Here is a 25,640-nt window from a genome sequence, read left to right on the forward strand (position 1 = left end):
GGAGTTGAACCTTTATGCAGTTCCTTAGATTCTTGTCTCTCAAAGGAATATTGAAGTTGGGAAAGAATGTGAGACAGATGCTACCAGCTTGAAGTGTGGTAAGCGAAGTTTCAATTGTTGCATGTTCATACTGAGTGTAGGTAGTATTGAGAAGAGTGATCCTGGCTGTAACTAGAAGTCCTTTATGGCCATGAAGGGTAAGAAGGAGTCTGACAGCACCAAAATGAAGATGAGTATAGTCTTCTCTAATCCATTGATTGATCAGATCTTGATCAAGCTCAAGATCAACATATTGTTCTTTAGAAGAGGTTGGGATGAGACATTTATCAAGGGCTGTAGTCTGGATGAACTCCTTGACTTGAGGTCTGTTGTGGGATATAAGAAAAGTACGGACCTGGTTGGTTAAAGATCTTTTTCTTTTGAAAATATTGTAGGGATTTACAAGTGGAAAGGAGGTTTCTTGGATCTGAGCAGAGTCAGGAATATAGGAGTATTCTACTAGGTTGGTGATCTTGGAAGAAGTGGTTCTTTTTATGTAAGGAGGAAGAGAAGTGGAAGAAGATAGTCGAGCCGAGGCGATTTCTGTACTTTGAGAGTGTGAATCCATGGGTGAAGATTCCCCTTAAACTATTTGTACCCCGTTCTTCTAAAAATCACTTCTATGATCTTAACTCTCTTGGACTTTAGGAAATGGCATGACTCTGATACCACACGAGAGTCGGGAGTCCCAAAACCTTCCAAAGGAAAGCAACCAATCTAGGACCACCGATTTTTATATGTAATATAAGAATTTTTTAAATTATAAGAATATGATACATATACTACAAAAATTAGCTTATAATATTTTTGCTATTATTATTAAAGGTAAATATATTTTTTTTCACAAAATAATTTACACTATACTTATTTTTATAAATAAATAAAATATAATTGAATTATTTTTTAAATAGATTTAAAAATGAAATAAACATTAAGTTATTAAAACAAAAGACCGGTGGCAGGGCTCTCGCCTCGCTCTCTGACGCATGCGCTTGCTGTAGCTTGGGTTCTTCTCCGGTGAGCTGCGAGCGCTCCTCTGTTGCGAGCTTCCCGGTGAGCTGCGATCACGAACGCTGGGTCTGCGCGTGAGGTGAGTTCTTTTTTTTTTTTCTTTTCTTTTTTGGTTTTTCCCTATTATTTCTTCCATCCGGACAGATCTCAAATGTTGTTCAGATTTGCTCACTTCAAAGCACCCGACCCCCAGGTATTCCTTTCCGGCGAGTCTCCGGCATTTGTGAATCTTCTTTTCCTCGAATTGCAGTTGAGTTTTTCTTTTTTCATTCACCCGGCCCCAAATCTGGATTCTCAGGCACAATGAAATTATTGTCATTTTGTTCATGAATTTAGGAACTCCGCGTTGTTTTTTTTTTTTTAATAAATTTGATGGATTAACAAACATTGTTTCTTTGCAAATTCTGGATTCCTTACATTTCATTTGAAAGTTTGCACTGAAAGATTAAGACTTCCGTTGTTTCTACTTCGGGCATTATGAAAAATAACTCGAATTTCATATTTTTGGAAAAAGATATTTCAATAAAAAATATTTTAGGTTAATTATATAGTTTAAAAATATTGATATGGAAGAATGGTTCTTTTTCTTTTTTTTTTTGAAAATGGTTGTGACAAATTTGCATAATTAAGAGATTTTAACCTTCAAGTGTTATGAAATAGAATAAAATTTTCCTTATTTTTAAGATTATTTTTAGAATAAGAAAAAAATAGGGTTAATTATAGAGTTTAAAATTATATTGATATCGAAGAATGGATTTTTTTAAAGTTGCATAATTAAGAGATGGGAGGAGAAGGGCATGGACGTAGCACTACGTATAAGGGAGTCACTCTGCATCACCCCAAGAGATGGCATGCTGTCACTGGAAAAGGATTGTGCGCCATCATGTGGTACTCTCTATCTCAGACATTTTCATTTGTTTTTTAGTAATTTGCTTTTAAGCTCATCGATTGCCCTATTTGTTTTATCAGCTTCCGATGATATTACTGATAGAATGATTTTGACTTAGTTGTTGAATTGAAACTTGTTCAGTTTTTATATCGGATCTGTTCACTTGCTCTTATATTTACAATAGTCTTTTTTTTTGTCATTGTTACTGCTGAACTCATTGACTTCTCTGAGGGCCCTTTTATTTTAATTTGCACTCATATTGCAAATTACTAAGGTTGCGTTTGGAAACATGAATTTGGGACCATGAATATTAAGTTGTGTGAATTTGGATAAAATTGTTTATAATTTTTATTAAAATTTGTGCGAATTCCATCAATTTCAAATTCATAGGAAATTCATACTCTATTTTGCCCTAGGTAAGTTGGAAACACAGATTGTGATTTAAAACACTATGGGTGCCTTCAGTAAACAAAATTTCCAGTTTTCTTGAAAAAGTTGTGTGTCTAAGTGGAGGAAGGAATTGTGTTCAAGTATGATTTTTTTTTTTGTCTTTTACAGTTGATGTTTCTGTGTAGCCATTGTCATCCACCAGTGCTGTATATTTGTTGTTGATGCTTCTCTATTGCATAATTTTTTCATTATGACAGATCATGTGTGTGCCTTTACCCCTTCAACATGTGAGGCATTGTGAAAAAAAACATATTTAGATAAATAAGGTAAAAATTTATGCTATTAAACAAGTTAAAAAAATATGAAAATTTAAATGCATTAAGGATAATATAACAACAACAATTAAGCCTTAAGTCTTACTAGGTGTGGTTGGCCAGATGAATTCACCTCAGCCTTTCTGCATGAACCAGGGCAATATCTTTGGAAAATTGAAGTGCTGTCAAATTCTAACTTCATATCTTAATTCAAGTGATGGTTTAAAAAACCCGGACAGGTGGCAAACTCAGTTAAGTAACAGATTGGTCATGTTGGTGGGCCAAACGGCTGGTTTTGAAATGTTGGGAGAGGGCCTCTTCAGGGTTTCTGTTTATTTGGCGACGATCACGCTGTGAAATGACACTTGCTAAGTGGTGTTCAAAAATTGAGGGCAGCGGCTGTAATTTCAGGTATCTTTTTTGGAAATTAACAGTGTTGTAGTCAGGTTTTTAAAGCCAGACAGGACCAGCCAATCCGGCCAGGTTCAACCAGAATTAGGCATTAGGCCGGTCCAGTTAAGCCCATGAACCCAGATTTGGTGTAAACCGGACTTGACCTGGCTGCCTGGTGACTACCAGACTAACCAGGCCTGAACTGAGGTCAGCTGCGGCAACCCATCTTAGCTTTGTTGTTAATTTTACCAAGTATGTTATATATAGGTGTACACACACATGTATAATATTCACACAAAATTAGATAAAACGTTAACTAAAATTTTTGAATCAAACATCTTCTACATCTCGTCCAATATTTTTTGTTCATACTCACAATAACAACAACAATATAACAATAATAAGTTCCAGAATATTATAAAAAAGAAAATAGTAGTTTTTACCTAAACTATGTTACTAATTGTTATTATTAATATTTTTTACTCTAATTAGCTTATGGGTTATTATGGTCATTATTATCTTGGATTATAATAATTGTAACAATAAGTTTAAAGAATTTTTAAAACAAAACTACTAGTTTTTACCTAAAATGTCGTACTAATTATTTTTTACTCAAGTTAACTATAGGTGATCATGGCCATTATTTTTATAATATTATCTTAGATTAGAGTGTGTGACTATGTGCGCATATATATACAATGTCATGCTGACATTACTGGTTCAACAACCAGTTTGACCTGCTGGTTAGATGAGTCTGACCAACCCAGTGCCTTTTCTAGGTTGAACATTAGTCCGAGTTCTAAACTATGATTGTAGCAATATAATTTCTAATATGCAGGCATCAGGTATGGAAAATTTATTTAATCTGCCTTCAAGAAATTAAGTGGGCGGGGGAGAAAGTTAGAGAAAATGAGAAATCAAGATTTGAACTTTGGTACACTGGAAAAGAAAAAACATAAGAATGGGGTAGGAATTATTGTAGACAAAAACTTAAAATATAGCATTGTAGATGTCAAAAGAGTAGGGGATAGAATTATAAAAATCAAGATGGTTGTAGGCTAAGAGATAATAAATTTCATTAGTGCTTATGCTTACAATTTTGGGAAGATCTAGATAGTATTATACAAGGCATATTAGGGATGGAGGAAATATTTGTAGGAGCAAATCTAAATGGACACGTTGGAAGGGATATTAAAGGTTATGAGAGGATACATGGAGGATATGAATATGGAGACAAAAATGAGATTGGGGAGATGATCTTAGACTTCGCCATGTCATATGATTTTATTATGTTGAATATTTGCTTTAAGAAGAGAGAAGAATACTTAACAACGTGGAAAAAATAAAAGTCAAATAGATTTTTTTCTTAATTGAGAGGGTGGATTGTTTATCGTGTAAGGATTGTAAAGTTATTTCAGGTGAAAGATTAGCCACATAACATAGAGTGTTAAGTGTTAGATATATGTATTAAAAAATGGAAGAGAAAGGATAGAATAAACCACTGTAAGAGAATTAGGTGGTGAAACCTAAAGAGAAAAAATATAAGAAAATTTAAAAATAAAATTATCAAAGATGGCGATTGAACTATAGAGGATGATGTAGACACAAACACACTTTGGAGTAGGATAACTAGCTCTATTAAAAAGATAGCAAAAAAGATTTTAGGTGAATCAAGAGAAAGATTTTCAAATAACAAAGAAAGTTGGTGGTGGGATCAAAATGTTCAAAAAACTGTAAAGATGAAAAGAATTTGGTATAAAACATGGCAAAAATATAGAAACATGGAAAACTTTGAAAAGTATAAGTAAGAAAAGATGCAAAAAAGGCTGCTAGTGAAGCTAAACATAGATCATTTAATAATTTGTATGCTAAGTTAGATACAAAAGAAGGGGAAAAAGACATATTTAAACTTGTTAGAGTTAGAGAAAGAAAGAATAAAGACTTAAGTGATGTAAAATATATAAAAAGTGAGGATGATATTGTCTTGGTTAAGGAAGAAGACATAAAAGAAAGATGGCAAAGTTACTTTAGTAAGCTATTTAATGAAAATCAAGTAAAAGACTTAAACTTAGAATTGAAAAATGAGGAAAATACTAAAATATGAGATTCTTTGGCAATATTAGAATTAACAAAGTTAAGTGTGCGCTAAAAAAAGATGACAAATGGAAAATCTATAGGACCAGTTAATGTCCTAAATGAAGTTTGAAAATGCTCAAGTGATAATGTAATTATATGGTCAACTAATTTATTGAACAATTATAAAAACTAAGAAAATGCCAGATAAATGGAGGAAAAACACATATATACCTATATACAAAAATAACAGAGATATTCAAAATCATAATAACTATTGTGGAATTAAAATTATGTGTCATGCAATGAAATTGTGGGAAAGGGTATTTAAAGAAAGATTAAGACTAGAAATGAAGATCTCAGTAAATCAATTTGATTTTATAACTAGGAGATCTACTACAAAAGCTATATATCTTTTAAGAAGATTAATAGAAAAAGTTTAAGAAAAAGAAGAGGGACTTGCATATGGTATTTATTGACTTAGAGAAAGCATATGATAGAGTACCTAAGGGAAGTTCTATGGTGGCTTTTTTAGGAAAAAAAAGGTATATGTAGTAGATATACCGATGTCATTAAGAATATGTATGATGCAGTAATGACTATTGTTAGGACTATAGGTGGAGAGACTAGAGAATGTCCAATCACAATAGGAGTACATCAAGGATTTGCATTAAGTCCTTGTCCTTTTGCTTTAGTGATGGATGAACTGACTAGGAGTATTCAAAATGAGGTTCCTTGGTGTATGTTATTTGTAGATGATATTGCCTTGATCGATGAAACTAGGGATGGAGTAGAATCTAAGTTAGAATTAAGGAGTGAAGCTTTAGAATTTAGATGATTTAGGATAAGGAGAAATAAGACAAAATATATGAAATGTAATTTTAGTAGTAGTCGGAGGAATATTGGAGACAAAGTTAAACATGATGATGAAAATATCAAAAGCACTAGTAGATTTCTATACCTTGGATGTATTATGCAAATTGAAGGAGAAATTGAAGAAGATGTAATGCATAGAATTAAAGCAGGTTGGATAAAATAGAGAAGTGCTCCGAGTGTGCTTTATGATCATAGAATACCCTTTAAATTAAAAGAAAAGTTTTATAGGACGACTGTTAATCTAGCTATGTTATGTGGATCAAAATGTTGGGCGACTAAGAAACAACATATCCAAAAAGTAAAAGTTGCCGAGATGAGAATGTTTAGATGGATAAGTGATATAACGTTAAAAGATAAATTAAGAAATTAACATATTCGCGGTAAGTTAGGCATAGCTCCTGTAGAAGATAAGATATGGGAAGAATGACTTGGATGCATGGTCTTAAATTTCCATGAAATTGTTGAAATTTCCTTTGAAATTTCTGATTTCCGTCACTCTCGAAATCAAAATGGCAGTCAATTTCTGTCTTGCATAATTTTCGTTGAAATCTCAACGAATCGTTCGAAATTTATCGAAATCTCAAAATTTTAGTGAAACTTGTTGAAATTTTAACTATATGATGAAATTTTGTCAGAATTCAAGTGAGAAATTTAAGAGTGAAGTGAAATTTCTATGTTAATTTATTTTATCGAAACAAAAGATTATTACAAGTGCTTTTAAAATTATATGAAAAAACAAATGTACAGTAACATTTTATTTAATCACTCATATCTAAATTATCACTATTTGTATAATAAATAATATTTAAATGATTTATGAATTTCATTTGTATTAACTGAATATGTTTAATGTACATTATCTTACAAATATGTTTGATACACATACTATTTTACAACTTTTCCCCCTCATACAAAACATAGATGAACTTAATTTGTAATATATTAGTCCTAAAACTTATATTATTATGTTTGTTAATCATTTCTAAAGTTTCACAAAGAATTCCATGCTTTATTGCTAATTTCTGTTATTTTTTCAAATTGAAGTCGAAATTGACATCGACATTGAAATTTTTGTCAAAATTTCCGTACTTTCAGAGCTTCGAAATTTGATTTGAAATCGAAATTTAAGACCTTGCTTGGATGGTTTGGACACTTACACATAGTGCGCTAGTAAGAGCGAATTAGTTACTATGAGGGGTAATAGAAGGACTACGAGTAGACCTAAAATTACTTGGAATGAGATAGTAAGGATTTAATAATCCTAAATGTGTTGAAGGAAATTGTTCATGATTGCATACTTTGGCGGAAAAATGATTCATGTAGCCGACCCCACTTAGTGGGACGTAAGGTTTAGTTTGTTGTTGTTTAGCCATCGAGTATGGATAAATAGGGAGAGGCATAGAGTGAAGAAGAGAAAAGAATAAGAAGACAACAAGACACAAGTTACATAACAGAGGAAAAAGTTAAAAGGAAGAAAAGATGGCGAAGAGAAGATAACAAGAAGAAGAAAGAATGAGAGTCGATAAAGAAAGAAATTGGAAGAAGATCTTTCACACACTATTTACAAGAAAACTCTGTTAGAAGAGAATATGTTTTGAATATGTTTTTTTAACAAGTAGGTTGTGTAAAAGAAGAAGAAATTCAACAATAACCACCTCCTACATGCTTTCACACGCTATTTACAAGAAAACTCTGTTAGAAGAGAATATGTTATGAATATGTAATTTTAAAACTAGCTGAAGAAGAAGAAATTCAACAATAACCACCTCCTACATGCTTTCACACACTATTTACAAGAAAACTCTGTTAGAAGAGAATATGTTATTTTAAAATTAGCTGAAGAAGAAAAAGAAATTCAACAATAACCACCTCCTACATGCTTTCACACACTATTTACAAGAAAACTCTGTTAGAAGAGAATATGTTATGTATATGTTATTTTAAAATTAGCTCTGTTAGAAGAGAATATGTTATAATTATCAACAATAATGCTTTCAGAAAACTCTGCTAGAAGAGAATATGTTATGAATATGTTATTTTAAAATTAGCGGAAGAAGAAGAAGAAATTCAACAATAACCACCTCCTACATGCTTTCACACACTATTTACTCTGTTGGAAGAGGATATGTTATGAATATGTTATTTGAAAATTAGCTGAAGAAGAAGAAGAAATTCAACAATAACCACCTCCTACATGCTTTCACACACTATTTACAAGAAAACTCTGTTAGAAGAGAATATGTTATGAATGTGTTATTTTAAAACTAGCTGAAGAAGGAGAAGAAATTCAACAATAACCGCATCCTATATGCTTTCACACACTATTTACACTCTGTTAGAAGAGAATATGTTCTAAATATGTTATTTTAAAATTAGCTGTGACCCAATTATCCATTGATCCTATTCTTTGAAATAGGCCTCCAAACTGGGTCAAAATGATCCATACAAATGCCTGATTCTCATCCTACGTCACTAGGAATATGTTCGTCTCTTGATTTTTCTTTAGATTTATTTTCATTTGGGAAACTTTTCCATTTTTGATGTGTTGTTAATTAGTTTCCAACGTTTTGATTCATATAGTGTAGCTGGTCTTATATTTATCTTTTCAAGTTTCACTATTAGACAACATGCCTAAAGCATTTCTCCATTTCAGCCAACTTCTCTATTTAAGGCATCTTCAGTGTCTTCTTCCACTTACAAAATAGTTCCAATGCATTGAAATATGCTAGAGCAAAGAATTTCTAATCCTTAATCCTGTATTCCTCTGAAAATAACTTAAAGTTACATTTTGCACTTATCATTTCTTATTTCTAATTCTTATAACCTCTATATTATGTAGTTTGATAGTTTTTCTCCATAATTCTAACTTAGACTCTACTAATCTCTAGTTTCATCAATCAAGACAATATTATCTGCAAACAAAATACACCATGGAACCTTAATTTGGATCCTTCCAGTTAGTCATCCATCACTAGAGCAAAAAAAAAAAAAAAAAAAAAAAAAAACAAAATCTCAAGGAGGACTTTTGACTTACACCTGATTGGGGGAATTTCCTAACTCTCCACATGTAATCCTAATACTAGTTATTAACCTATCTTACGTATTGTTAATGACATCAATACTCCTATTTCAATATTTCATGCTCTTTTGTTTTTTCCTAAAACCCATGATAAAACTTCCTCTAAGTACCTTGTCTTAGAACTTCTCTAGGTCAATAGAAAGCACATGCGAGTCCTTTTTCTTCTTAAACTTCCATCTTCTTAATAGATATATAGCTTGTGTAGTTGATTTCCCAAACAAATAGTCAAATTCATTTTGTCAAACCCTGTGATGGAGGACCTCCAATGGAGCTCTAGATGCTAATATTGTAGCTATAGCTTTAGAAATTATAATTTGAAAAAAGGAATTTAGTTCTTTTAGAAGTTTGGTTATCTTAGAAGTTTCGTTAATTTAGAGGTTTATTTTAATTTAGAAAGAGGATTTTGGTATTTTATTTTGGGAAATTTTAGTTATTTTAGAAATCTAGTTAACTTGTTTTTTGTGTATTTTAAGCATTCTGGGGCTATTTCATAATTATTTGTTTTAGTTGTGATTTTGGGTGTAAAAGTACTTAGTTTTGTGATTCTATTAAACATTTATCATATTTTGAGTTCAGATTTCTGAAACTTTTCCCTCTCTCTTGTGCAGCTTTTTTTCCCCTCTTATTTTCTTTCGTCTTCTTCCTCTTGCTTTCTTCTTCTTTCTTCTCCTTCTTCTCTCTTTGTGCTTCCATCTCCATTCTGTTTGTCATTTTATGTTCTGTCCTGCAACAGTTTCTTTCTTCTCCCTTCTTCTTCTTCTCCTCTCCGTTTCTCTCTCTTTTGCTACCATAACAAATCATGATCATCCATGCATGGTCATCTCCTGCAAAGAGTCATCCCAGACCTAGACCAACACAAAAGTATATCTCCATTGCTACCACCATTGGTTTAGATCAGAGAAACCTTACAATTATAAAGGCTTCTGAAAAGCACTCACAGACACATTCTCGCTGTTCAATACCTGCAACTTTGCTGACATTATGAGTGCTGCCACTTATTTTCAAACACCACTTTGCAGATAAATTTTCGCGATGCCATCATCACCATAAAAAACAGGACACCTTGAAAGGTGCTCCGCTGAAACTTCATTACTGTCTAATCACTGAAAGGCTCCCACTGTCTCACATGCCACATGAAATTTACCCGGCCGTCGCCTCTTAAAATTCCCATATTTCCTGGTATTTTCTCTTCAATCCGCTACTACTATTTGATTCACAACCCCTTTATCTGCCTTCAGCGAGAAGACCATTGCTGGAGGACCTGCACTGGCAGTGCACACACCCCATGCACTGGCAATGTAAATGTGAGACCCTGTCGACACCTGCTGCAACTTCCAGAATTGCGTGATGTTGGTCTTTTTCCCAAGATTTTGATGCTGTTTGATAGAAAACTGATTGATTGTGTGCGGTTCACATTTTGGGGTGAAATGGTACTATACGCACCCAAATGCCAATTTAATTGCAGTATTTTTGGGAATTCTTATGATATATTAATGATTATTGTTAGGAATTGAAAAACTGTCTGTCTTCTAGTGTCAATTTGAATTTCTGTTATGAGAATTTCAGTTCACCTGCAAGAATTTGCATCTGCTGGTGAGAAACTTGCCTGTAGTTGTGAAATATTGGTATCATTTGTAACAAATTCAAAGCTTTCTGAAAGAAATTGAAGGGCAATATTTGAATCTCCTAAGACTAAAATGTAGGGACATTGTTGGTAAGTTTGTGTGAATTTACACTACTTGGAATCCACTGAAAACGATTTAATGTTACTTATCTAATTTGCACATGTTTGAATTTGCATTGGACCGCATTTTCTATATGGTTGAAAAAAAAAAATGAAGTCAATTAGACATCTAGTTCCCATCTAGTTGGCAATTCTGAACAATTGATAGAACCTAAATATCCTTCTGATTTTGATGGATGTTCAAGTCCTCAATTTTTCTTAGCTTGGTTTGATGATATGGAGAATTATGTTAATTGGTATGGATTGTGTGACCACCAGAGTATCTACTTGCTAAATCTTGACTTCTTGGTTTAGCAAAACAATAAGGGGAAAAAGTTGAAAGAGAGAAAAATTATCTTAGAGAAACCTCTTGTTACCATTTGGCCTTAAATGAGATATATTTCAAAAGGAAATACGCCACATTCTTACGGAGAGCATTTAGTGAACCAATTTTGTAGTCTTAAGAAGCTTTCTTTTAGTGTCATTGATTATTCCCTTAAATTTAAAGACCATTTGTATCATTATGTTCTTAGTAAGTAACATAGAGTGGTTATCATGTTCAAAAAGGGGTTGAGAGACAAAATTAGACTGCAACATTATTTTGCAAAACCTAAGGGCCTGTTCAGTTGTGGAAAACAGTCTTCATTCTTCATTTTAGTTTTTTTTAAAGAATTACAAAAAATATTGGCTAATTTTTAAGTTTTAAAACATTTGTGTGAGAAAAATGAAAAACAATAAAAAGTAGTGGCACTATTTGTTTCTATAATTAGTTTTGTTTTCCATTTTTAATTTTTCAAATAATTGCAAGAATACCACCTTGTTTTCCAATTTTCTAAAATTGTATAGAAAAGTTGGAAAACATCTTATCATTTTCTAAATTTCTAATTTCCTATCTTGTAATTAGGAGCCTGGAGTTCGGATTTTGGATTTGTATTGTGTGGATTATGATAAAATATAGTATAAAATTGTATTGAGTTTTAGACAAATTCAAATCTAAGTCTTGAAAGCTGTGATTCCGAACAACCTTGTATAATTTTGGAAAATTGAAAAACAAGTAGTTCTTTTGGTAATATTGAAAATCTAAACATAAAAATGAAAAAATGTTTTGCACAACTAAACAAATTCTTTATCCTCTACATTTTTTTATATGAATCTTGAAGAATTGAAAAATAAGTTGGAATTTTAATAATTCTTTGCAAAACTAAAAATGAAAATTGGAAAATATTTTCCACAACTAAATGGGCCCTAAAATTTTCCACCACTCTACCGGAGGCACCACATGGCTTTGTAAGTTGGGGGATTTTACCGAGACACTGACTACCCACTCATAGTGCTACTTCTAATGTTCAAGAGCTCCAATAGGCCAGATCAATTTCTAAGTGGTTAAGAGGTAGTCAAAGATTTGCCCAAGATAATCGAAGGAAAACTAAAATTGTTAAGGATCAACAATCAAATATAGTAGTTGTCATGCAGATTGTTGTATAATTGAGTCTAATGACTACGTACATGAGTCATGCATCTGCTTATCAAAATAGGGCTTAGACTTGTCTTTAGAGACCCTTAAGGGCCTAAACACTATTGGTGCTTCTAGCCTAGAGATGGACTTAACTTGTTTTTTTTTTTAATAGAAAAGAAGAATTGTATTAAGTAGGGTGTACACGGTTCGGTTAGGTTTTGACCCAAACTGCTAACCGAACCAAAAAAATCAGTTTTCAAAATATAAAACCGGAAATGAACCGTACACCGACGGTTTTAAGTAACCGTAAACTGAATTTTTCCGGTTCGGTTCAGTTTCAACTCGGTTTTTAATATAAAATTTATATTTACAAATCATAATTAAAAATCTGCAAAACTAAGATCCCAACCCAAATCATGCCCATCTGAACGCAGATAGTGCCTTTGGGTGGCCCATCCACAAAACTTGTATGGTAGGTTTACTCAATGCAATGCAAGAATGGAATTTTATATGAAAAGGGAGGGACCTTCTGTTCTTCTCCCAACCAATGTGGGACAAATATTCGGCACCACCACCACATCTAAACCCAGTGATTCACACCAGATAAAATGTAAAAAACAGAGAAGATCAACAGGAAAGCAGAGCAATCGCAAGGAAATTAACAAAACCAGACCAGGGGGCAATTAATAAGCAAAAACGGAGGGAATCGAGGAGAAATTGAACAAAATATAGAATTGAAAATCGAAAATTATTGAAGTGGGAGGTATGAAGAGACAGAGATGGAATTTACCTTTGTTCTTGGCAAGAATTTGGAGACTGACTGAGGATGGAAGATGTGGCCATGTGGGCGTTGGAGACTGGCGTGTGGGTGACCGTTAGCGTGGGGGTAGGACTTGGGACTTGGGAGGAAGTGGGAGGTGTTGTGAGGACAGAAGGTGTTGGCGTTGCTGTGGGCGTGAGCATTGGAGGGAGTGGGAGGTGCTGTGGCTTGTGAGGGCACGCTGGCACGGCAGTCGGCACTCGGCAGCTACCAGTGCGTGAGCGTAGGAGGGAGCGGGAGGTGTTGTGACCTGTGAGGGCACGCCGGCATGGCAATCGGCACTCGGCAGCCTACTAGTACTAGGAGTATGAGTGTCTCTTCAGTCTTCTCAATAGCCAAGTCCTCAAAGGCCCAAACCAATGGGCAATAGTTGGACTTCCACTCCACCAAACTCGTCCCACATCGCCAAAATGGGAAGCATGAATCTCACGCATCTTGTATAAAAACCTTTCCCACTCCCCCCAAGAAGTTCAACCAGAGACAAATTTAATTGATCACATAAATTATAAGTAAAATAAAATATTAAATGTTTTAATTATATAATTAAAGAAATAATATTTTCATAGGACATATATATGTTGTAATAAACATAATTATTTTAAAATTATAATTGGTTTTCGGTTTTTTCGGTTCGGTTTTTAAGTGAAACCAAAACCGAAACCAAAAGTCGGTTTTTTATAAACTCAAAATCGAAACCGAAACCGAAATACCGAACCGAAGTTTCAAATGGTTCGGTTTCGGTCCGGTTTGCGGTTTTTCGGTAAATTTTGTACACCTAGTATTAAGAGATTAAGAACGTGCAACCAGGAGAATTGGACATCTTTTTAGCAAAGTCTGCAAAAAAAAGAAAATGGAAAAAAGAAGAAAAAATTATAGAACAAAAACCTAATAAAAACAAGTGGAATCTGGCAATCTAACAAATAACTCTGATCGTGCTGAATATATGAAAATCTCATCCCCTTAAAATTCCCATGACCCACAAAATGAAGAGAAGCCAAATAATGAATCTTCTCCCAAATAAACCACATCTTTTATTTTTTTCTTTTTTTTTTTAATTTTTTGTCTAAATTGCTTTTTGGATGTCTTGATCCGACCACCATCTCTCTCTAGTAGTCATGTGTATTCGTCTAGATTCACCAAAAGCCTCTTTTGCCATCTCCTTAATAGAACTGGCTATCTATTTCAAAAAGTGTTTAATGTTTACATTATCTGCTATTTAAAATCACCATCCTTTATCATTTCGTCTTTAAATTTTATTATATTTTCTCCCTTTAGGTTCGACCACCTTCTCTTACGTTGATCTATGTTGTCCTTGCTATTCCATTTCTAACTGCATACATCAAACACTTATACTATATACTGTGTAGTTAGACTTTCACATGGAATCTTACATGATATGATGATTAACATCTACCATCTTTGTTAAGAAAAAAATTATTTGACTTTTACTTTGTCCACTCTCAAAGTTTATTAAGTGTTTCCTCTCTTCTTAAAGCACATATTCATTTTTCATAACACTATATGACATAGCAAAATCTACAATCATATCACTGGAAATTTTATTACTAAAGAAGACAAGTTTGCAGACATTGTGCTGTAGGTATCAGAGATTTTAGGACTTAGGTGGGTCTTATGAAGCCAAAAGTGGAGAAAAAATGCTCTATTTACTCAAAACCCAGTCTTGCTTTGGTTAAAGTTAAAAATCACGTTACTGAGTTATTGAAAACTATTGTAATTTTGATTGTTAGAAGAGAACAGTTATTTCAGAAATTAGTTTGTATGAATGGGGGTATATTTTTTTGTCCTTAAGACACTTATTATTATTGATATAAAAGAGGGCAGACCTGGAGCTGTACGTAACTCTCGAGGGAACTGCCGCCTCTTTCTTATTTTCTTCTTCTTTCTTCCATCTTTAACTTTGCAACATTGATATTTCAGGTTTTGGGTTTTGTACAGGGCTAAGCAAGATGGTCCTGTAGTATTGGTAACCTTCAATTCTAGTTTTAACTTCATTGTTACTAAAATCTTCCTTTTAAATGTACTCCTGATGTGATTCATTTGCTCGCTTTAAGGGTTGGCGACATCCTTGGGAAGGCCACGAAGATCATTCCCATGAACATGGACATGAACATGAAAATGAGGTAATCTATTTGTAATTGCTTCCATTTGTTTAGTTATAATCATCACGAATTTCTCATCCACTAAAATCAATTTTGAAATAAGTTAATCGAATGTTGAATTATTTGGAATGCAACTGCTGATTTATTTTGCCTCTTGATACTTGAAATCATAGATTGATATTTTAAATCAGATGATTCAGATTTAAATTTAGGGTGGATCAGCTTTGTTGTGGTATTCTGACAGCTTAGCTTACTCTCTTTTTTCCAATGGGGTTCAAATATGACCAAGCTCCTATTTAATTGCCAAAGAAATTTGTGTATGTTGACAGTGATTTGTTTGCAATGCAATCAATCTTGAGCTTAGAACATGGTTTTATCTGTAATGAGATTGTGTAGGGCCATTGATGTACCAGTTGATGAAGATTGAGGAAGATGATAGACTTGTCAATGGATCGAAAGATGATCCATATCTGATCCTTTGTTTTGATTTGTAGGAATTATAATTATGTAATCCATTAGTAATCCGTAGTATTGTTTGATCCAGTGGGTTGATGACTGTTTGATGTAATTTGAATGCTGACTGTTCTTTCTTCAATATATTATTTTCTTATATAATAATAGCAAGTGGTGATTCTGTGCAATGAACAACCTACTAAAAATAAAATCAATTTTTTACAAAATGAATGATAGGGAAAAATAATAATTAATTATAGGAAATTAAGAAAGAATATTGGCATTGAAAAATATAATTGTAAGTCTTTTGATAAATAATATGATTGAAAATTCTAAAACATTGATTGGAACATAATGTTAGATTGTTACTTGCATAACAAAATTACTAAAATTGAAATTAATTGTATCAACTAATGAGAAATAATCATTGGAGTAGGTCATATATAAATATATTGAAAACTAGATGTGTAATATGGGATATAATATGCATAACATAAAATGTTTTATTAAAAATGTGAATTTTTTATATAAGTGAGTTAAGAGGATCAGATTTTTCAAAAGTCCTTAATTTTTTTTTTTTTAACCTATATCTACTATCTTACTGGTTGAAGTTGGATAGTGTAGTATTTTGAAATCATGTTTGCTTTAGGTAGGTATCCTCTAATATGCATTGATTGGTCTACTAATGTGCTAAGTTATTTTAGTTTTAACTTCTAAGCTTCAGATTGAACAGATGAATGATGGCATTGTCTTGCCTTGACTTGTTGTATGATTTTCTCCTATAGGATGTCAAATGGAACAAAAGGAATGGTCTTTTTTTGGTCAAAAGATACATGGTGCAAACAGATACATGGTGCAAACAGTGTATGTGTTACAGAGTTTGGTCTTCGTTTTAGTGAAGGTGAATAACTCAAATGTTTTTAAAACTGGATTGGGCTAGCTGATCAGACTGGTTAAATGATGAACTGACCCCTTGTGTGATCCAGTTTGGCATCATTTCTTGGTTGGTCTGAGAACTGGTAAGAATTGGAAAGACTGGTGAACCAGAAGTGAACCATTGAACTGGATGAAACCTGGTCGTTAAATCTTTTGATGTTCCAGAGGAGAGGTAGAAAAGAGAACCTTCTGGTGACCAGATCTGTTTCACACCAATTCTCTCTCTCTCTCTCTTTGCACATCACCAAGATCATTATCGTGCTAATCCTCAAAATGTGTCTGCACACTATGCGAAGAAATCTTTGGAAAATTGATGCTTTCCTTTTTACCTTGGTGATGAAGAATAATATCTTTAAGATTGCAGATCTTTGGGAGATTCTCATCCAAGATTAGGATACCCGCCAAAATGCCTTCTAGACTCTTGTTGAAGCGGGGAGGAGAAAAATAATTGTACAAAAAAATAAAGCTAAGTGTCATGGATCCCCAAATAAGATTCAATTAATGGTCATGTGGCACTTGTCTATAGCTTTCTCCCAATCGAGTCAGCCGATAGTTACACGTTCAAGCCTGCAGACACGAGTACCGAATATGTCTCGATAATCACTCGTAACTAGGAAAGCATCAATACAAACAACAGTAGATTACATAGGAAAGAGACTCATATGCAAGATATTCATAGATCAATAAGGTATATCACTGCCCGTGACAACAAAACTCAATGATGAAAAGGACTACTTATTTCATTCAATTAAATAGAACAACCATACAAGCATTGACACAAGTAATTTGATATCCATTATAAATCCCTAGAGAATACATGTAAAGCAATGTCTCCCCCCCCCCCCCACCATTTATCCCGTTACATTGTCCACCCCTAACATCCTCCACCTTTTGTTTTATCAACGTCCTCGTCGATTCGCTGTAAGAAGTCTTTAGTCTTGGGGTTCTGGTGTCGCTGTCTTGGAGTTCATGAAATTTTGAATCTTCTGTGTGGCATGTTGGAGGTTTTCTGTTTCTCCGAATTGTGCTCTGCGTCTTTTAGCCCTATCTACTTAACCAGGTACTGTTGTTGTTGATGACCTTCTTCATTGATGACTCTGTCTGCAAGGATTTCTTTGACATCTCTAGTTACAATCTTCATTCTGGAAATGGTTGATCTTCTTGGCTTCTGTCGGTGCAGATCTTCTTCATCAACATGGAATGTTTTTAAGTTGCTGACATGAAACACTAGATGTACTGGTCGTCTATGGCTCTTCATCCACTCTAGTTGTTCAAGTCAATAAGATGCATGTCCCACTTTTTCCATCACCTTGATTGGGTCTTCATATCGTCGTAAAAGTCTTCTATCCTTGCCACGAAGAAATCGAAATGTTTTTGGTGGTACTTTTACAAGACTAGGTCTCCAGCTTTAAATTGTTGTGGTCGTCGCCCTTTGTTTGTCCATTTCTTTATGCGCTTTGAAGCTTTTTCCAATTGAGCTCGAGTGATTTCAATCTTTTGTAACTGTTTTTTGTGAATTGGTATGCTTTTGAGCAATTTCCACTATATGGATCATCAAGAGTGTGCGGGGGAATTGGTTGTTGACCTGATACAATCTCAAAAGGACTTTTGTAAGTTGTAGAAGATTTCATAGAATTAAAGAGAAATTGCGTTGTATCCAATAGTGAAACCCAATTTTTCTTATTGGAGTGCATAAAGTGTCATAAACATTCTTCAAATATCCCATTAAAGCATTCTGTTTGGCCATCTTTCTAAGAGTGGTAGCTTGTGGAAAGGTTAAATCTTGATCCCATCAAGTGAAAGAGTTCTCCCCAAAATCCACCAGCGAATTTGACATTTTTGTCACTGATTAGGCTCTTTGGAACTTCCCAATACTTCTTTACATGTTTGAAGAATAATTAAGTTCTTTTCTAATGAGCATGGCTTTGAAACAGGTTTAAAAGTTGTGTACTTTGAAAATCAATCAATTACCACCAAGATTGTGTCATTGACCTCGACCTTTGGCTAGGAGGAAATGAAATCTATAGAGACACTTTCCCATGGTCTTGTTGGTACTGGCAATGGCTCCAACAATCCTGGGGTCTTCTTTGTCCCCACCTTGTCTTGTTGACAAATCAAACATGTTTTTATATACTTTACCACATCATCTTGCATATGCGGCTAGTAGTACCCCTATGTGATTATTGTTTGAGTTCATCGCCATCTCTGGTGTCCAGCCCACAATGTGTCATGACATTCTTTTAATAATGTCTTCCTCAAGTTCCTAGGTATACCTGACAAAATGGATAAAAATCCGTTAATCCGAACTGAATCTGACCCGCTTAAATTGACTTATAATCGATCCGCACATTAAATGAGTCAAATATGGATTGAACCTTTTTTATCCATCTCTAAATGAGTCGGTTGGCGGATTTAGGATTTTATCCGATGGATATCCACCTATTTGCTAACAACTAATGTTTAAATTCATTGATAATCCGATATCCTCATACTTATTAGGCATCAAATCAATTGGCATAAGCTTTATTGGTCAAGGCCTAGTCCCACACTCTCAACTCTTGCACTACTATATGCGTCTCTAGGTCTACCCTATGTCCGCATTCAAACGTAATCCCAAATACTCAGTTTTTTTTTTGTGATCAAAATAAAAGTCTCTAAATTCATGTTCTAAAAAATAAAAAAAATTATAATTTTGTGATTAATTATAAAATGTTTAATATATTACCAAATTGTAATTTTAAAAACAACTTCAGTTATTGTGTTATAAAATAAATTGTTCATTGGATGGTAAAAAAAATTATATTAGGGATGAGAATGACAAATTATCCGCCATCCGCCACGGATTATCCGATCCATAACGCCATAAATTCGCGACTTAAACGAGTCGAATATGGATTGTAATATTCTCAATCGATAATCTGCCTAATCCGCCACGGATTATTCGACTTGACGCTTTGCTAGGTCTATTCCCAGGTTTGGGCACATACAGTCACCTTCCTTATGTCATTAACAACCCATATTCCATCCAAAATTGTCGTGTATTCCCTTCTTCTACCAATATTATCAATGTATGGGCTTGCTAGTCTGTTCTCAAGTGTTTCCTAACAAGTTCCTTCATGGATAAAGTAGCCCTACTAGTCGATAGATGACTTGTGAATTTCATTGCTGCCAATTCTGTTTTCCTATTTAAAGCATCAACCACCTGATTAGTCTTCCCAACCTTGTATTCAAAGTCAAAATCGAATTCAGCTTGTTTCTCTTGCCAGCAAACTTGTTTTGAAGTTAGTCTTGGTTGAAACAATAATTGTGTGAGCTGGAGGTTTACACACGGCTAGAGATAGTGCCTCCAAATCCGGAAATAGTGTACCATGACTAGAAGTTCTTTCTCTTGAATTGTATAGTTCCGTTCAGCACCTGTTAGTTTTCGACTTTCAAAAGCAACCGGATTTACTTCTTACAGAAGAACTCCCCCTAATGCAAAGTTTGATGCATCTTCCTACACTTCAAATGGCTTCACCACGTCATGAAGGACTAGCACTAGATCCCCTGAAATTTTATTCTTTAGTTCATAAAATGTCGATTAACAATCTTCCGACCACCCCAACTTTATCAATGATACGATTCTTCTAGAGTACCCTTCTATGAACTTCTTGTAGTAGTTGGCAAGTCCTAAGAAGGTTCATAGCTCACTAACGGATGTAGGTAGTCTCCACTCATGAATGGTATGTACCTTCATTGGATCCATTCGTATTTGCCCCTCTTCAATGATATGCCTCAAGAACTTGATACGCCTTTGGGTGAAAATTCATTTCTCCCATTTTAGGTACAACTGATTTTTATTGAGCTTTTGAAAGACTCGCCACAAATGTCCTTGTGTTCAGCTAAAGATGAGCTAAACCCCACAATGTCATCAAGGTAGACGACTACAAATCTATCGAGGTAGTCCTGAAAAACTTGATTCATTGAAGTACAAAAAGTAGCAGGCGCATTTATTAGTCCAAAAGGCATAACAAGGAATTCAAATGCTCCATATTGAGTGACATAAGTGGTCTTTGGTTCATCCCTTTTTACAATGCGTACTTGATGTTATCCAAACCTAAAGTCTAGCTTAGTGAAGTATTTGGTTGTACTCAGCTAGTTCGAGAAGATCTGCAATTAATGGAATGAGATATTTATTGCGAATAGTCACCTTGTTGAGGGCCCAATAATCCACACACAGTCGCAAACTCCCATCCTGTTTCTTTTGAAATAGCACTGGGGCCCCAAAATTTGCTTTCGATGGCCGGATGAATCTTGCATCTAGTAGCTCATTCAGTTGTCTTATGAGTTCATTTAATTCAAGCGGCGCTATTCGGTATAGGGCTAGAACTGGAGATTTTACTCTAGGGAGAAGCTCAATTTCATGTTCTATTTGTCATCGAGGTGGTAAAACTCCGAGGATCTGCTTTGGGATTAGTTCTTTGAATTCTTATAGCACTTCCTTGATCTCAGTCCAACATGTGTCAATTTCTTTATCCTTTGAATCTACAAGTAACACTACAAAAGAAGACTCTTCTCTTCACTCCTTCATGAATTGGAGAGCTAAAAGTAACTTCTTTTCTTTTATGGTACTGCGGGCTATTGGCACAACACAAGGGGTATCTCCCATCATCACCAGGCAATCGACAGTGGGAATCGGCACCGAGTGCGTAACCTTGAGGAAATCCATTCCCAAAACCACATCAAAGTCGTCGAGGGGTGCCACTATGAATTCTATTGTTCCTAACCAGGTGATCAGCTAATGGTTTCGACTTCCAAGCATGGAAGTTGTCAAAGTAATACAAGGGTAAATCCCAGGATCGAATTTTACGGGGACAATGAGAATTATGCAAACATTAAAGTCTCAGTTATAACACAAGAAATCATATTATCATTTATGGTGACAAGAAATTCCAAAAACAATAAGCTAAAGGGTTGAAATAATGAACCAAAAAGAGAGAAATGAGGTTCAAACATAACTAGGACTTGAAGATAATGATGAATCTATGTCTGTAAAATTACCAATAACTAAGAACTTCAAAGCAATTGTGTAGAAATTGAATTGAACTTGTAAGAGACAATAAATCAAACACTTGATATGCAAGTTTCTCCCGTTTCTGGTTTGGTAATGGATATACCTCTAGTTTCTTCTTCTCTCAACCATTTTGTCATTCCAAGAGATTATTATTGGATAATACAACAATCAGCTCACAATTTTCATTTTAATCCAAGATACTCAATAGATTGTATATCAAATTTAAGCAATGAAAGAAAACCATCAAAATCTTGTTGCTAGTTCAAACAACAATTGTGCCTTTTCTACAACTGATCAAGACCAAGAACAGATAACTTCAATCTTTTCTAAAAGTAAAATGAAATACAACCCAACAAGTTAAACATTAAAGCTCCATGGAAAGAAGGAAATCCAACCCAAAACAGTCATGGGTTATTCTTTTAATCTCAAGCTTAGCCTATCATCTTTGAAATCAGAATTTTCTAGAACATATTAAACCCGGAAAAATTCATTTCTAACAAAAGAGAAAGAAGAAGAAAGATAAGGAAGAGATCCCTCTTGACGTCCCCATCACTGTCCTCATGCTCCCAGCCCTGTCCTCACACCCAACACTGTTTTTGTCGAGAGAACCCATCTGCTCACCTCCCAGCCATTTGCTGGCCGAAACCCATCTTGCTTTACAGGTGCGTCCATCTCCCCCTGCATGTGCGTCCATCTCCTCCCGATACTTCTTGGCTGAGAACCTCCTTGCTTTCGGTTGTAATTTCCCAAATATTCCTCTCCAGTTCAGCCATTTAGTTGCTCTATTTTTTATCTTCCAACACTACCCTGCAAAAATTAATCATAAGTACTCATAAATTTAAGGGCAAAAAATGGAATAATGGTTCTAGTGGTGAGAGTCACATGTGTTTTCGTTACAACCAGCAGCAATCTAAAAGTTTCAAATTGCAAGTTCTTATCAATTAAGCTCAATTACTAAAATCATATGCATAATTAAGCTCTTAATCCATTTCACAATAACTAATTAACACACTTAAACACTTAATTATGTAATTTTGACACTTAATCACTAGGGCCCCATCTGGCAGGCCACTCTAGTGGTGACTCTCATAGTGGCTAAAGCTTTTGAATTTATCGCCTTCAATTTTCCCACATCCTTATAAACCTGCAATTTTAATCGTTGGGCTTCTGCATCGGTGATAAAATTATGAGTAACAATGCCTGTATCAATCATAGCCTTGTTATTCTTCCCGTTCAATAGTAGTTTCACATACATTAGGCCCTTTTTCTAAGACTTGCTAGTAATTGTTTGATGTTCTAACATCCCCAAAAACCTTAAGGCTCCCACCATATCTTGCTTCTCTCTTGAATCTATTTTCAAGGTTTTTGTTCCCCCTTGAAAGGCTAGGGCATTCAAGGCAATCCATTTAGGGAATTTTACTACACAATGAGGTCCCATGCAGAGAAAGCACGAGATCAGTGGTCGGTACTCCCCACTCCTTGTATGTCTGCCTTTCAACTCCATAGTCGTTGAAGGTCTCCTATCTCTCCAAGTACTATTAGTTTCTCTGTCACTTCCCCCGTTTGTAGGTTTATACACCTTGTTAGGCTTCTGTTTATTATTAGTGGACATTGGGTATTTCCTCTTTTGAGAACTATCTGAAAAATCGTCTAACCTTTCAGCTGCTGCGAGTGTAGATGGAGGTCACGAACCCCTTGCCTTCGCAGTTCATTCTTTGGCCATGTTTCCAGTCCTTGGAAGAAATGGAATAGCCTATCAGATTCAGCCATATCTTTGATGTCAAGCATCAGGGTATGAAACTTCCGTACATAACTCCTTATCGAGTCTATTTGTTGTAAATCATACACCTTGCACCGCATCGGGTACTCTACATTCTTCGGACTAAACTGTGCCTTCGAAGTCTGTTTCAATCCCTCCTAGGTATTAATAGTACACCAATTGTGCTGCATGTCTTCAGATTTGGCTCTCCACCACTAGTTAGCATCACTGGAAAGATATACTGTTGCGATGTTCACTTGGTCCTCTTCCAGTTTGATCCGTGAGTACTTAAAATAGTGTTCTAGGTCGAAGATGAAATTATCCCATCCCTTTGCATCTCGTGTGCCCCCATAACATTTAGGTTTCGGTACCTTAATTCAAGACCTCTCAATGGTATCGGTTATTGGCCTTAGGCACATTTGTGCCACCGCATTCAATTTCGCACTTACCTCCTACAAGTTGTTTTGAAACTGGTCCATTGTGTTCTAGAACTTGAATTTCCTTCAAATCTTCTTTCAAGGCACTAATGAACTCTTTGACATTTTCTGCAAGCAAATAAAAATTGTCAGTTAACTCTCGTAGGGAAGCGTCAAGCTCTATTTGCTCTCTCCCTTGGGATATAAGGGATGGCAACACGCCCTCAATGTGTCCTATTCTCAAAGGCTTCTAACTGCTCAACGTCCCTTTGGAAGGCCTCAAGCTTTGTTGGCCTTTTTTCCAAGGATTTTATATGTGGAATGAATTTCTCAAGTTCCACAATTTTTTCCTCGAGTTCAGATACACCGTAGAGGTTTTCTCTAGTGTTCTATTAGGTAGCCTCAAGCTCTATTGACACGCCTTTCTCTTTTGACAATTCCATCATAAACCCTTGGAGTTCAAAGAACTTCATCTCCAAGGTTTCAAGTTTTGCCACTCTCGCCTCAAGCGCTTCAATGCGTTATGTTTTTTCGAACTTCGAAGTTCTCATGTTAGTATGTTACCACTTATGGTGCTCGCACACACTATGCTATGATGCCAACTGTCATGGACCCTCAAATAAGACTCAATTAAGGGTTGCGTGGCACTTGTCGAGAGCTGTCCCCCAATCAAATCAGCTGATAATTACACCTTCAAGCCTGCAGGCACGAGCACCAAATAAGTCTCGATAACCACTCGTAACCAGGAAAGCATCAAGACAAACAACAATAGATCACATAGGCAAGTGACATTGATATACAAGATATTCATAGATCAATAAGGTACTTCACTATCCAAGACAACAAAACACTTTTATTCAATTAAAGAGAACAACCATGCAAGCATTGACAAAAGTACATGTAAAGCAATCCCTCCCTCCCATTTATCCCATTACATTGTCACCCCCTAACACTAAGCAGTAGTCTGTCATACCCCTTGGTAACTAGTTCTATTTATTTATCTATATATAGATATAAAATTACATAAACTAAAAAAGAAAAAACCAGTTTAACTAGGGGCAAACCAGTTTAACCAGGAACTGGACAGCCTTCTGGTTTATTATCTGGTCATGTTTTGAAAACATTGGTATCAATAAATTGTTATTGAGATATTTTTAGGCAATAAATTGCTTTCTAGTTAATCAACTGGCATGACGGCATTTTTCATGCCAAAGTATAAGGCTTTAGGTGTGGTGTGATAATTTTAATTTATTTTGTGCCCCTAAAATTTATTTTTCTTCTGAAAGGTGTTCCGAAGGCATAATTTGTGACTGCATAATCAAATCTCGTCTGATTGTAGTTGGTGAACTTTAAGGACGTCTTACCCAATTTTTAAATAAACTTTTAAGTAATATAAAGTGGAGCAATGCAAGTTATTTTTCCGGTCTCATCTAAGTTCCCTTAACTTCATGCTTGATCTTGTTTAAAATGCATCACTTCATGCATCCCGAGGTTCATTTTTAAATAAGCTTTTATTGCTGAGGCAGCTCTCTCCCTCTCTCTCTCTATATATATATACACACACATTACATTGTTCACCCCATATTGTTTACAGGCATCCCATTGAGAAGAAAGCCAAAAGGAGAAAGCAGGAATTCTGTTCTCGGGTATGAATGTTGCTCAGACTGTTGATTTTTGTTCAATAATGTGACTGTAGAGTACCTGATAAACTTGAAGCCATACAGCACATGTCTAAAGTCTAATCATGTTAACTATTTAAATGTAGATTTTACTTCAATGTATGTTACATGTCTGCTACTGAACCTTGATATGAAGAAAACTGCACTGTTTCTTTAGCCCA

At 34.8% G+C, this 25,640-nt stretch overlaps 1 protein-coding gene and 1 long non-coding RNA gene across 17 annotated transcripts; both read left to right on the forward strand.

The window, feature by feature from the left end:
• Positions 1 to 972: 972 nt before the first annotated feature.
• LOC131161318 (NADH dehydrogenase [ubiquinone] 1 beta subcomplex subunit 2-like) lies at positions 973 to 25,640 on the forward strand. Of its 16 annotated transcripts, none has more exons than XM_058116996.1 (6): positions 973 to 1,129; positions 1,213 to 1,299; positions 1,817 to 1,938; positions 15,002 to 15,047; positions 15,136 to 15,204; positions 25,395 to 25,640. In XM_058116996.1, exons 3-6 carry the CDS (start codon positions 1,832 to 1,834, stop codon positions 25,404 to 25,406), a joined length of 234 nt encoding a protein of 77 aa, XP_057972979.1. In that variant the 5' UTR covers positions 973 to 1,129; positions 1,213 to 1,299; positions 1,817 to 1,831; the 3' UTR covers positions 25,407 to 25,640. The 16 variants fall into 16 exon arrangements, with proteins under 16 accessions (XP_057972979.1, XP_057972981.1, XP_057972978.1 ...); XM_058116998.1 differs by having other exon boundaries at positions 1,213 to 1,243; XM_058116995.1 differs by having other exon boundaries at positions 1,244 to 1,299.
• On the forward strand, positions 2,399 to 10,661 carry LOC131161320 (uncharacterized). Its single transcript, XR_009138399.1, has 2 exons — positions 2,399 to 3,054; positions 10,303 to 10,661. It is a non-coding gene; the product is annotated as an uncharacterized LOC131161320 (long non-coding RNA).

This window comes from Malania oleifera, chromosome 8 (assembly GCF_029873635.1).
Source record: "Malania oleifera isolate guangnan ecotype guangnan chromosome 8, ASM2987363v1, whole genome shotgun sequence".
Classification (NCBI taxonomy): domain Eukaryota; kingdom Viridiplantae; phylum Streptophyta; class Magnoliopsida; order Santalales; family Ximeniaceae; genus Malania; species Malania oleifera.

Excerpts from the sequence above, each read along its gene's own strand:
- LOC131161318 (XM_058116994.1), top strand. The coding sequence starts at position 1,832 with ATGGGAGGAGAAGGGCATGGACGTAGCACTACGTATAAGGGAGTCACT. Across the intron at positions 1,939-15,001 it reads GGATTGTGCGCCATCATGTG|GTTTTGGGTTTTGTACAGGG; the intron begins GTACTCTCTATC and ends TTGATATTTCAG. Across the intron at positions 15,048-15,135 it reads AAGATGGTCCTGTAGTATTG|GGTTGGCGACATCCTTGGGA; the intron begins GTAACCTTCAAT and ends GCTCGCTTTAAG.